This window comes from Plecotus auritus (assembly GCF_963455305.1).
Source record: "Plecotus auritus genome assembly, chromosome: 7".
Classification (NCBI taxonomy): Eukaryota; Metazoa; Chordata; class Mammalia; order Chiroptera; family Vespertilionidae; genus Plecotus; species Plecotus auritus.
Window position 1 is genome coordinate 41,163,881 of NC_137774.1, and position 13,040 is coordinate 41,176,920.

Consider the following 13,040-nt stretch of genomic DNA (forward strand, 5'->3'; position numbering starts at 1 on the left):
CTGGCTTTGTTTATTTGTTTGTTTGTGCCCTTTTTCATGAAATATCTTTTTTCCATCCCTTTACTTTTAGTCTGTGTGTGTCTTTCGATCTGAAGTCTCTTATCGACAGCATATATAATAGTCTTGTTTTATCCCTGATTTATTCAAAATTGACTGGGCACCAACTATGAGCAGGACCCTCTGGGTGGGGCTTGGGAACCCAGGGGAGGGGAAGCCAGCCTCGTAGTTCCTGAACTTAGAAATGACCATCTCTAGGCCTAGCTGGTTTGGCTTAGTGGATAGAGTGTCAGCCTGTGGACTGAAGGGTCCCAGGTTCGGTTCCAGTCAAGGGCACATGCCTGGGCTGTGGGCTTGGTCACCAGTGGGGAACGTGCAACGGGCAGACATTCAATGATTCTCTCTATCATTGATGTTTCTATCGCCCTCTCCCTTCTTCTCTGAATTCAATTAAAAAATATATTAAAAAAAAATAAAAAGAATGACCATCTCATAGAACAGAGGGAGAAGCTCATTATCAAGACTCCTGCCAGGTAGAGAGATGCAGCCAGATGAGGGAGGTGCCACCTAGCCTGGGAGCTCAGAGATGGCACCTGGAGGGGTTGGGATCCCTGAGACCAGGATACTGAGTGGTCAGTTACCAGCGTGGCACATCAGAGAGAGGCTGTGGAATGAACGGGACTCAGGGGTTACAGAAAGCCCCAGATCCAGGGTCTGTCTTTGATGAACTTAGAGGGTCACAGACACATGTGCAAGTAGGTCCATTACAGGCAGAGTGGGGTGAGCATCAGCTGGGCGGCCCCAGGACCAATGACTGAGGGTTCTGGTAGAATCCACAGGAGAGGGAGCATTTGTTTGGGCCTTGAAGACTCAGAAAATTGGCAAGGCGGGGAACGGGATGAGGCAAGGGCATTCAGAGAGAGGGGTCAGGATGAGCGAGGGCACCTGGGGCAGAAGTGATGCTCTGATCAGGTGTGGTGAGGGGGAGAAAGCAGGAACTTGTTCTAAAAGGGGGCTTGGGGCTAGATCATGGACTTTATCGGTGCCAAAGCCAGGAGCCTGGACTTTCTGCTAAAGCAACGGGGAGCCATGGAAAGTGTTTTTACGTGGGGGGACTATAATCAGATTTGAGCCCCCGATGGAAGCAAACTGAAGCAGGGAAGCCAATTCAGGGGCAACTGCAAAGGATGAGGCCAAAGCCGAGGAGGCCTGAGCTGGAGTGTGGGCCCAGGGCATGAAGGGGGAGGGACCGGCAAGACATGATGACAGCAGGGCCATCATGGGTGCAGAGCTCTTTGAGCCCCACGGGCTGGGGTCCCTGCTCTCACGGCCACTTGTCCAGATGCCTTTGGCTGGGTCAGACCCTGAGTTCTGCCTGCCCGAGGCCCTTCCCTGCTGGGACTTCCTCTGCTGTGAGAAGCGAGGCCCCCAAGGCGTTACTGGGAAGAAGGAGGCCTGGAGAAGTGAAACCAAGCGTGGGGGCTGCTGGGGGCAGGCAAGTATCCCAGCAACTAGAGTTCTCTGTGGGAAGCAGCCCTTTGGGAGGCCAGAGTGACAGCGTAAGGTAATAAATGAGGCTGCGCCCAAGCACCACAAGGCTGGGAGGAGCCCAGGAGCAGACCAAACCCGGGGTGAGTCCTTGTCCCTAAACATGGGAGATGAGTGTGGTCAGAGAGAATTTTTGTTTAGCCATTTACTTTGCTTATCTGCTTGTCTATTTATTCTTTCCAATGATTCTGTCTTATTCGTGTAATTAAAAATATTAAAAGGGAAGGAAAAGGCATATAGGTTGGTATGCCTAGATGCTGTGACAATTGGGCCCGAAGTAAAAGTCTGAACAAAAATCTTACTTCGTTTCTCTGATTCTTTGCTCTTTCTTCACCTGCTGACAAGTCTCGGAGGTGTGGATGGGGGGCTTTCTCCTCCTCCCCCAACCCCGTGGGCATTTTTGCAGGGCCCCATTGGGGGTTTCTGCTCCTCTTCTGTGCCTCTGGCTGGGATTCTAGTCCCAGCTCTCCCGTTTCCAGCTGTGCAAGCATGGCTGGCTGGAGCCTCTGTCTCCTCGACTGTGTTGTGGGGACAAAGATAGTCCCCACTTCTTGGCAAAATACTGCAACTGTCCAGCTCAGGGTCTGGCCCTCATTCATCTCATGATTCAGTGAAAGTAATGATTGTTCCTCATCATGACAGGGTCAGAGCCCCACCGCTCAGATACTTGGGTGCCTAGGACCCCGACTTCCTAAAATACACCAAAAGGCTGAGGGATTTCAGGGAACAGAGCCTGGTATCAGGAGGCCCGATTCCTATCTCTGCAATAGGCTGAGGGCCCACTGCACCACCCACGGCCTAGCAAGGTCTCAGAGGGGCTTGAGGGACCTGGCTAGTGCAGAGCGGGAGCCTGCCACCTGCAGGGAGTTGGGGCCAAGGTCGGATCTATCTCTGAAGCGTTCACGTGCACTCTCATGCCTGTGTGCTCATGCTTCTGGAAGAACATGCTTGTGTGTGCGCATGTGCAGGCCATGGCACATATGTCTCTGGATGTAGATGGATGTCTGTGAATATCTGGGGTTTGTACGTGAGCGGGGCTGCTATGCGCAATCCCAGGGACTTCCGTTACACTGTGGCCCAAGTGGATGGCTGTGCACTGGGCAGCAACAGGGAGCTGCCGGTCCCTCTGGCTGTGATGTGAATGGCACCTCTGCACATGTGCACACGCGTGCATGACTGTGGGTGTGTCTTTATGTGTACATCTCAGTGTGTATGTGTATGTGTGTCTGGGTGTACGAGGCTGGGCTACCACGTCTGTGAGCACAGGTTCCTCTGTGTATGTGTATCTGTGTCTCTGTGAGTATATTTCTCTGGGCATTCCTGTTTGTATGTATGTGGACCTGCATGTCTGTGTGTCTGTATGACTATGTGCCTGTGCCTGGGAGTGCATGCTGTGTGTGAATGTGTCTGCATAAGTCAGGGCCTTTGGGATGCATGTTTCTGCATGTGTTTGACGTGCACACGTCTCTCTGTGCCTGCTTGTGTGTGTGTGTGTGTGCGTGTGCACGTGTGTGGTGGTATTATGTGTAGGAGAGAGGGGAAAGAACAGTGGGCCTGGGGTACACCCTGTGCTGTCTTTCAGCTGTGGCCCTTTCCCAATGTGGGGCAGTTGCCTGTAGAGGCCCGTGGGCCACTTCCCATTTCCTGAGCGCTGTCCGTCTGTCCGCAGGAGTGCTGCTGGATGTACAGAAGTTTTTCCGGATCAGTGACAGCAGTGCTGGTTTGCTTCAGACGGGTAAAGGAGGGAGTCCTGGCCCTGGGCTGGGGCCGGGGCTCGGGCCGGGCTGGGGTTCTCTGGCAGGTCCTGCTCTGTGCCCAGCAATAGCTCAGTCCCCGGCAGAGGAGGGCACTGTGGATGGCGGTGGGTGAGAGGGACACCCCGGTAGCAGAGGCGATGGCACAGGCTGAGACTCGTGCTTGAGCAGCCAGCCCTCGGGTCTGAGTGCGGTGCTGCCGAAAGAGCAGGGCGCGGGGCTGGAAAGGGCTCCCGAGCTCCCGAGCCTGAGCTCCCGATCGTGGCTGTGGAGTTGGTCACTCACCCTTCATGTTGGTTCAGCTCAGCTGGGTACCGGGGCCTGGCAGGGGCTGAGAACTCCTGACGCCTACTTTCCTCTCATGGACCTGAAAAATCTGGTCACCAGGACACACAGAAAGACAGACAGACAGACAGACAGACAAAGACCCCCACCCCACACAAGGCCTAAGAGAGGGTCTGGGCCCACAGGTGCCTGCAGTCCAGCATCAGGGAGCAGCCACGTGTCCCATTCCAAGGAGGGGGCAGTTAGGGTCATGCGTGCCTGCACATGCACTCCCCAAATGTGTGCACACACTGTCATAACATAGGACACACATGCGTGAATATACCCGGACAGTAACCAGCACACGCGTGGTTCCTCTTCCTAATAGTCCACCATATTCGATGCAATTTAGAACAAGGCTCTCAAACTGGGGTACGGGGACCCCTGGGGAGACATAAAAACTTTCAGGAGCTACCGGAGCAGCGCCTTGAGAAAACCCATAAATAGGTCCTCAAGCCTGTGGCTGTCTCTTCTACAGAGGACCTGCCTGAGCGCAGCCTCTGGCTCTCCCCTCTCTCCCCTCCGAGTTAACCATCACCCACCCACCGTTTTAGCAGGAAAGGACACCTCTCCCCCTTTCTGAGTCTTACCATGGTGCCCTGCCTGGGGGTGTCAAAACCTCCAGGGTCCAGACAGAGGGCCTCCTCGGGGATGCGTGGCTTTGGCTGGGGAGGGGCTGGGAGCAGAGCAGTCAGTAGAACCCCCTGGGGATGTTATCTCCAGGCCACAAATCCATGGCAAGACGCCAAGCCTCATCTCGCTGTCTCGCTGGCATGACAGTCTGCTATTTATCTATGATTTAGAATTCAGAAGTGAGAAGGTTGTCTCGGGGATGGGTGTCGGCACATTTATTTTGATAAAAAATGAAGCCAACATTTTAACGTCTTTCTTACAGACAACCAGTCTGATTTGTCCTGTTGGTTTGGCAAATAAGGTCTGGTTTTGCTCATTAGACTCTCTGGCAGGCATTTCTCATAAAGTGAATGAACTCGATCTGCAGCCTCGAGGATTTGGATGAAAATATAGTTAAAAAATACCATAATGCTGGAAATCACATCATTTGCAACTATTTAAACTTATGATGAAAGTGTTTTAAATGTCAGCGGAAAACTCATGCAGGGGTGCATAATTCTATAAACTTCTCCAAGAGGCACCAAGCAGAAGCGTTAGCAGAGCCCTGCTTCAGACCATGACTCTCCCAGTTGCTCCTGTCTCAGGCCACCAGCTGGGGCTGGTCTTCCTTCATAATTGTAGCTAAAGTGAGATCATCTCCGCTCAATGCCCTCAAACTTCTAGATTAAACAGATAACGGTAGAGTCAACATTTCCCTTTTCTGGTTCTTACCATGGTGAATAGGATCATTACTACAAGGCCCCTGATAAGTGAGATGCTGTGGAGGAAATAGTGTGTGCATGTGTGTGTGTGTGCATGAAAGAGAGAGAGGGAGGGAGGGTGGGGGGGGGGGGAGAGAGAGAGAGAGAGAGAGAGAGAGAGAGAGAGAGCGCGCGAGAGAGAGAGTGCGTGCGAGAGAGAGAATGAGAATGCGAAGATGTGGATATGTGAGTGTGTGTTTGGGAGTGGGTAAAGGGCAGGGTCACCTCTGCAGAAACAGCCCCAAAAGGTGTATGGATGGAGAGGGCAGTGGGACTGGAGGCCTGATGGCCAAGCGTGTCTTTAGTGACCTCAGGTGAGTATTTTAACCTTTCCAAGTCACCATGCAGTGGCCCAAAGACTCACCCTGCTCTCTGTCCACAGGGCTGCAGCATGAAGGAAACCTATAAGAGAGGGCTTGGTCAAGCTGTAAGAGTGGGGTAGGGGGAAGGGGGAAACAGTGGTCAGACCTCCTTCCCCCCAGTTGGACAGAAAAGCTTCTGGAGTTGATCCTATCTAATAAAGAGGCAATATGCAAATTGACTGTCACTCCAACACACAAGATGGCCACCCCCATGTGGTCAAAGATGTTGGCCCCTATATGGACACAAGTTGGCTGCCACAAGATGGCTGGCAGGGGAGGGCAGTTGTGGGCAATCAGGCCAGCAGGGGAGGGCAGTTGGGGGGGTCCAGGCCGGTAGGGGAAGGCAGTTGGGGGTGACTAGGCTGGCAGGGGAGGGCAGTTGGTGGGGACAAGGCCAACAGGGGAGGGCAGTTAGGGGCAATCGGGCTGGCAGGCGAGCAGTTAGTCATCGATCAGGCTGGCAAGGGAGTGGTTAGGGAGTGATCAGGCTGGCAGGCAGGCGAGTGGTTGGGAGCCAGCAGTCCTGGATTGTGAGAGACCTGGTGGGATTGGGCCTAAACGGGCAGTCGGACATCCCTCGAGGGGTCCCAGATTGGAGAGGGTGCAGGCTGGGCTGAGGGACACCCCCCCACACCCATGCACGAATTTCTTGCACCGGGCCTCTAGTTGATTAATAATATTAAAAAGGAACATTGATGTGGCCTTTACCCTGTGCCAGGCACTATTCTTTTCTTTTCTTTCTTTTTTTTGTTAATCTTCACCTGAGGATTTGAATCTATTGATTTTTAGAGAGAGTGGAAGGGAGAGGGAGAGACAGAGAGAAACATCAATGTGAAGGAGACCCATAGATTGGTTGCCTCCTGCATGCACCCCGACCAGGGCCAGGGAACCTGCAACCGAGGTGCGTGTCCTTGACTGGAATAGAACCTGGGACCCTTCAGTCACAGGCCGATGCTCTATCCACTGAGCCAAACTGGCTAGGGCCCAGGCACTATTTTAAGTGCTTTATAATGTTAACTCATTTAATCTTCAAAACAATCCCATGAGGCAGGCATTATTATGATGCTCATTTTACAAATGCGAACCTGAGGCACAGAGTGGCTGTGGAGCTTGCTGAAGGCCACACAGAACTGGGATTCAAATCCAGGCAGCTGCCTGGAGAGTCCTCTTAACCTGGTGGTCCTTGGTAACTCACTCCCACCTTGTCACAGAAATTATTTGAACGTGGAGATGCTAGAAAGGAAAGAAAGAGTACTTGCCTTCCCCTGAGGGGCAGGTCTCTCCACCCCAGGGCACCTGCAGGTTTAATTAAGGTGTTTATGTCCTGTGAAGCATCCCTGCCCCAACTCTCATAAAAGTATTAGATTTAGGGAAATATTTTTATATCCTGTGGGTAAAAAAGATAGGTATTAACAAGACATGAGACAACTTCCCTAGAGGAAGATTATAAATTTGACTACATCAAAGCTAAACTCTCCTGTGTGATGGTGGTTGAAACGACACATGCAATAAGTAATAATAGGTAACATTTATTAGGCATTTATAGAAAACCGGCCACTGCCTTTTATATGCTTTATTTTATTTAATCTTATGAGGCAAGTACTCTTACTGTCATTGAGTGGTTGAGAGGGGAACAGGAGAGTTAAGGAATGTGCCCAAGGTCACACAGCTAGGAAGGGGTGGCATCAGGATGAGCCCAGGTAGTTTAGTCTCAGATCTTGCATTTTATTTTATTTTTATTTTTTTAAAAATATATTTTATTGATATTTTACAGAGAGGAAGGGAGAGGGATAGAGAGTTAGAACATCGATAAGAGAGAAACATCGATCAGCTGCCTCCTGCACACCCCCCACTGGGGATGTGCCCACAACCAAGTTACATGCCCTTGACCGGAATCGAACCTGGGACCCTTCAGTCCGCAGGCCGACACTCTATCCACTGAGCCAAACCGGTGTTGGCCAGATCTTGCATTTTAAATCCTTAAAACAAATACGGAGGACTGGGAGAAATTATTTCCACACAACAAAGAGCCCAGTAGAAAAATGGGCAGAGGATGCTGACTTCACTGGGAATAGCACGCAGATTAAAACATCAGCGAGACACCATTTGTTTTTCAACCATTAGATGAACAAAAATAAAGTGATTGATCCTATCAAGTGTCACAAGGGTGCTGGCATATGATTCTATGCAAGTGTAAATCGATATAGCCTTTTTGGAGGCCTATTTTGGCAGTAGCTATTAAAATTATAAATGCCATTGACATCAAAGACCATTCTCGGTGGAGTATTATATTAAATATATTTATTATATTAAATAAGGTCGAACCATATTAAATTCTCATTTTTGTAGGTCAAAACTGGCCTAATTTCTGCAATTGCAGTGGCTCAACCCAATACTGGAGTGGGAGGGGCTGGAACCTGAGCCGGGAGGAATCTGGACAGTCTTTGGGCTCAGGAAATGTCAATCATATGTGCTCAATGAATAGAGACTCAGGCAGTGGGCGGGGCCCACTAAACTCTAAGGCCCTTGGATGGTGGGACTGGGTGGGGTGGGTCCAGACCTTCCCCTTGCCACCTGCAGGCGCTCAGAGGCAGTGGACACGTCCTCCCAGGAGGGTGGAGGTGAGTTATTTAAGGAACAGAACCAGTGAGGGTATATATTCACGTGGTAGAGCCATGAAAAAACGTGGCAGTTTCTTTGTCTTCACAGAATAGCAAGCGTATTCATTAATACAGCCGCCGGTTCTTAAGGGTTTACTTTAAAAAATGGTATAAACACAACTGACTTGTCAGGGGAATGCTTTACGTACTTAGGAAAACCAACGCATTTCCAGCCTCCAGGAATCACTGCTCATCTGCGTGATGTGTGCACCTCACACATCCCTCTGCCACCCCTCACCCCCAGCAGGCGCAGTCCCAGATCAGGCTCACAGAGGGCAGAAGCTCTGGCAAAGCTAGGGCACTGGTGGGCACCGAACACTGTCAGCTCCACGCCAGGCTCCATGTTCACTTCTATCTCACAGCCTCGGAGGAGCTCCTGAGGGTGGGGGGTGCTGGGGTGATGATCAGAGAGGTGGAGTTAGTAACCTAAGGCCGCACAGTGAGCAAATAGCCACGCTGGGATTTGAGCCTTTGAGCGGGGTCCAACCCCTGACTTTGGGCAATGGGTTATGTGCTAGGAGGGGACTGAGGGTTCACCTTCTTTTTTCCTCCTTTGGGCCTTGACCTGCTGCCAAGGTGCCCTTCTGTGGGTCTGCTGGGCCCATCTGCCTGCCCACCTTTGTGGGGAGATGCATGCTGCCCCTTGCCTGTCTCCTCCAGTCTTCACCGGCTGCCTGCTGCTGTCTGCACCCGTGTTTGGCTACCTGGGCGACCGACACAGCCGCAAAGCCACGCTGAGCTTTGGGATCCTCCTCTGGTCAGGAGCAGGCCTCTCCAGCTCCTTCATCCCCCCACAGGTAGGTGCTCTCACCCCTGCACAGACCCCAGGGAACACGCCTCCCCCTTCCTCCCTGGCCCAGCCCCAGCCCCAGCCCCATCAGGGCTGGGTGGGGCTGCTTCGCCTCAGTTCCAGGCTCCAGGCTTGCTGGGGATTTCTTCCAGGCGGAGAGAGGAGCCCGTTATGCTTTCTTAACAGGAGCCTTCCGCTCTTGCACCTCCCGCTGCTGCTGTGGCTTCATTTCTGCCCACTGTGCTGGGGATGGGGTGGTGTAATACCAGCTTACAGTCTGGGGGAACTGGCCTGGTGAGCAAGGGCTCCTTGGGGCTCAGGGCAGGCAGCAGCCGCAGGTGCCAGCAGGGGGCACCCGTGTGATTTGGGGAACCTGGGCTGGGAGGATAGCAAGCTGCCTGCAGCTGCATCCCCTCTTCCTCTCCTGGGGGCACGTGTCTCCAAGTGCCCTTGCCCCTCTGACAAACCCTTGAGTCCCTTGCCTGTGGTGATTTCTGGAACGCACCGTGTTCTCGTGCCTGCTTGCCCAGTACTCCTGGCTCTTCTTCCTGTCCCGGGGAGTGGTGGGCATTGGCACCGCCAGCTACTCCACCCTTGCGCCCACCATCCTGGCCGACCTCTTTGTGAGGGACCAGCGGACCCGGGTACTGGCTATCTTCTACATCTTTATTCCTGTTGGAAGGTTAGTAGCACCCTGGACCCACTTCCTGGGGTGGTAAACTGAGACCCAAAGGAGTCAGAGCAAGGGCCTGGTTGGGGAAGATCCATCAGACTCTACCCCTTTCTCACCGGGTCACTTTCCCTCTCTGAGCCTCAGCTCCTCATCTGTGAATGGGGACGATAACACGGGTGGGCTGTGCAGAGGTTTAGAGAGAATAAAGGTGCTCCCGCCATGCTAGTGCACTTCCAAAGGGTGAGCAAGAGCAGCCTGGTGGGGGCTGTTCAGAGAGGGGGGCTCTGGGAGGGGAGGCAGAGAAGTGCACTATGGCTGGGCAGTGTACCCCACAGCGGGGCAGGACAGCGTGGGACTTACAGTGAGGCCCCAAGCGCTCTGACCCAGGTTTCCTGATATCACATGACTCAGGCAGAGCTGGGCCTCGGGCGAGGGAGGGGCGTCCTCGTATAGAGAGACAGTGGACAGTGGTGCTGGGATGGGCTAGGAGCCAGAGGTCACCGGTGACCTGACGGAGGGCAGTGGACACCTGGGCCTCACGTGGCTCACTTTCCCAGTGCAAGGGCCATAGCTGCAGGAGCCGGCTCCCTGGGGTGGGCACCTGGGCTCCACTGGCCGTGGCGCCCTCGCGGCCCATCCCCCTTGCCTCTCCGTTGCAGTGGTCTGGGCTATGTGCTGGGGTCAGCTGTGAAGGCGCTGACTGGGAACTGGCGTTGGGCCCTGCGGGTGAGTCCAGCTCCCGTTTCTTCCCTCAGCTTTCCCCCTGGGCCGAGGGGACTTTCCAGCCTCCAGTGGCCTTAGCCACTTGGCCCGTGCCCGGTGCCATGGGGGGTGATCAGTACCAGCAGCTTCAGACAGCTGGGCCTCCTGTGGAATGTGGACTGTGGAAGCCTGTCCCTAGGTTCAAGTCCTGTCTGCTCAGTTTGCTAGCTGTGTGACCGGAAGCAAACCACCTCGCTCTTAGGAGCCTCAGTTTGCCTATTTGTAAGACGAGGGAGTAAGTGCTGCCTTAGGAACTCTCAAGATTAAGGAGATGAGATGGAAAGATGCTAGGGCAGGACTGGCGTGGCAGAGGGAGGGGAGGGGGCAGTGATGGGGGCAGCAAGTACACAATAGTCAGGGCTCCAGTTCTCAGTCGTGTCAGGCTCATTGATCCAAAAGAGCAGTGTCTGCACTGGATCAACAGGTATTAAAGCAACCCCCAAGGACACCTTGCTTTCAAGGGGTGGGGGTGATGGGGTGAGAAACGGTTAGGATCTGTATAACCAGCACCCAGGAATTGAGCCCTTCTCCCACCACCCCCAGAGCACAGAGCACCCCAAAAGCCTGGACCACAGGGCTCAGTCACCCTAACATCTCTGGCCACAGGGGCATGTGGCACTGAGCTTCCCGGGTCCTCCTGTCCCTAGATCATGCCCTGCCTGGAAGCTGTGGCCTTGATCCTGCTGGTCACGCTGGTTCCAGACCCGCCTCGGGGAGCTGCGGAGAAGCAGAGGGAGGTGAGGGACCTGAGGAGCACCTGGTGTGAGGATGTCAGATACCTGGGGAGAAAGTGAGTGTTCCTGCTCCTTCCTGCTTGTCCTCAAAATCCGCTGTCTTCCCCAGAATCCCTGACCTCTCCCTCTCTGCCTCCAGGGAGCCCTCTGTGACTGTCCAAGTTCACAGCCCTTTCTTTCTCCTCTGAGCTCCCACTCATCCACTGAGATGCCCCTCCCTTGCTTGGAGGCCCCTCCCCCTAGCCACGTGACAGAATATGGGCTGGGAGGGAGGGGAGGAGGGAGAGGGGAGGGGGTAGCATGAGCTCCAGCCTTGGCTCTGCCACTGCCTTAGCCTTAAGTGACCTGAGACTTGGAGCCTCACTTCCCTCAATGGACGTAATTCTCCAGCCTAGCCTGCTTCTCAGGGCTGCTGGAAGGATGGTGGGAGTTAATCACTTACCTCTCTGAGCCTCCTGGGAGTGCACCTAGCCTCAATTCCAGGCATGGTCAGGGAGGCAGACAGGAAGCAACTGCACTCCCAGGCCTCATGATTTACCCAAATGTGGGGCATGACCAGGACCCAGCTCTGTTTGTTACAGAGCCATGAGGCGAGGGAGGGCACCGGAGGAAGGTGGGGGCAGCAGGGGCAGCTTCTGGAGAATGTGGTGTTGGATGTGGGCCTTTAGGCTGGGGAGAGCTGGTCCTAGGGGAGGGAGGAAGGCAAAGCATGAGTAAAGGCATGGAGGTGGGACGGGCAGGGGTCTTAGGGGATGCTGGGTAGGAAGCAGAGCCCACCTGAGTGCCCAGATGATGGGAGAAGGGGAACAAACAGAAGCGGACGCCCCTGCACCCTAGCCCTCTCCCTGCTTCAGCCAGGGTGATTTCTCTTGCAGCTGGAGTTTTGTGTGGTCGACCCTTGGAGTGACAGCCATGGCCTTTGTGACTGGAGCTGTGGGCTTCTGGGCCCCCAAATTTCTGTTTGAGGCTCGTGTGGTGCATGGGCTGCAGCCTCCCTGCTTCCAGCAGCCATGTGACAGCAAGGACAGGTGAGGCCTCTGGGAGCCCTGGGCACCTGGCCCAGGTTAGGGGGCTCTTGGTGGAGAAGTGTCAGGAGGTTCCGAGCCCCCAAACTCAAATCTGTCTGGGCCCATGCTGCTCTGCGAAGACCCCAGAGCTCGGGAGCCAGCTGGCAGCAGGAGGCTGGTCTGGCTCTGGCTGAGCCCCAGCCACGCTGGGTGTCCTGAGGCGGCTCCCTTGTCCTCCCTGGACCCCAGCCCCTGACTCCCCACTCTTGGACTATTGTGGAGGTCCAGAAGGCACTTGGGGTCGGAGTGAGAATGATGGGACTCTTAGGCAAGTTTCCTTTGAAGGGACCCATAGTATGAGGTCATCCCATTTTACAGATGGCAAACCAAGGCACTGGGAGGCCTTGTTACTCACCTGGCTTAGGGATTTCACACATCCATTCATTTGTTCTTTACCTCATTTGGGGCACTGAAAATCCGGGAAAGCTGCTGGGAGGGTGGGGAGGAGGCGAACAAAAGCCCTCAGGGAATGCCCTATCGCTCTCTGCCCTCCTCACCCTATTCTCCAAGGGCTCAGTGACTCCTGATTGAGAGAGCACATCTCGGTCCTCTGCTACCTGCTTTCTCCTCCTCCTTGAAATCCTTAATCCTAGTTTCTCCTCCTTCTAATTGATGCTTTTCAGTCCCTCCTTCTCTCTGCCCCTGCCCCATGGGCCCTTCAGAGTCCTCAGGGCTCTGAGCTCTTCCCAGAGCTCTGTGCTCCCTGAGGCTTTAGTGACACCAGTTGTCTGCTGGCTCCCTCTCTTGTCTCTTCCTCACTCCCAGATGGCCAGAGGGAGAGCTCCCTGCAATTTCCAGACTGTCCCATGCCCTCTCACTGTTTGTGCCTTTGTTCAAGCTACGCCCTCTGCCCACAGCTCCCTCCCCTTTTCTCCTTGTTACTTCTCAGGCTTTCACTTTACTTCAGGCCCTAAGCTATGCATTCTAGTGAAAAGCCATCTGAGGTTTTATAATAATTAGCCCTATTATTCCTGTAAGACAAATGAGGCGATGGAA

General features: G+C 53.9%; 1 protein-coding gene across 6 annotated transcripts in view; it reads left to right on the forward strand.

Annotated features, from left to right (window-relative positions):
* Positions 1-13,040, forward strand: part of SPNS3 (SPNS lysolipid transporter 3, sphingosine-1-phosphate (putative)) — a gene marked incomplete at its 3' end in the record, with an annotated part of 42,153 nt that overhangs the window by 830 nt on the left and 28,283 nt on the right. For 3 of the 6 annotated variants that reach the window (XM_080679867.1, XM_080679865.1, XM_080679864.1), the window contains exons 2-7: positions 3,215-3,280; positions 8,679-8,815; positions 9,339-9,490; positions 10,141-10,207; positions 10,891-11,033; positions 11,853-12,005. In XM_080679867.1, coding sequence (XP_080535993.1) covers positions 3,215-3,280; positions 8,679-8,815; positions 9,339-9,490; positions 10,141-10,207; positions 10,891-11,033; positions 11,853-12,005 — 718 coding nt within the window. The remainder of the gene's footprint in view (positions 1-3,214; positions 3,281-8,678; positions 8,816-9,338; positions 9,491-10,140; positions 10,208-10,890; positions 11,034-11,852; positions 12,006-13,040) is intronic. The other 3 variants (XM_080679866.1, XM_080679868.1, XM_080679869.1) reach the window with 2 other exon arrangements.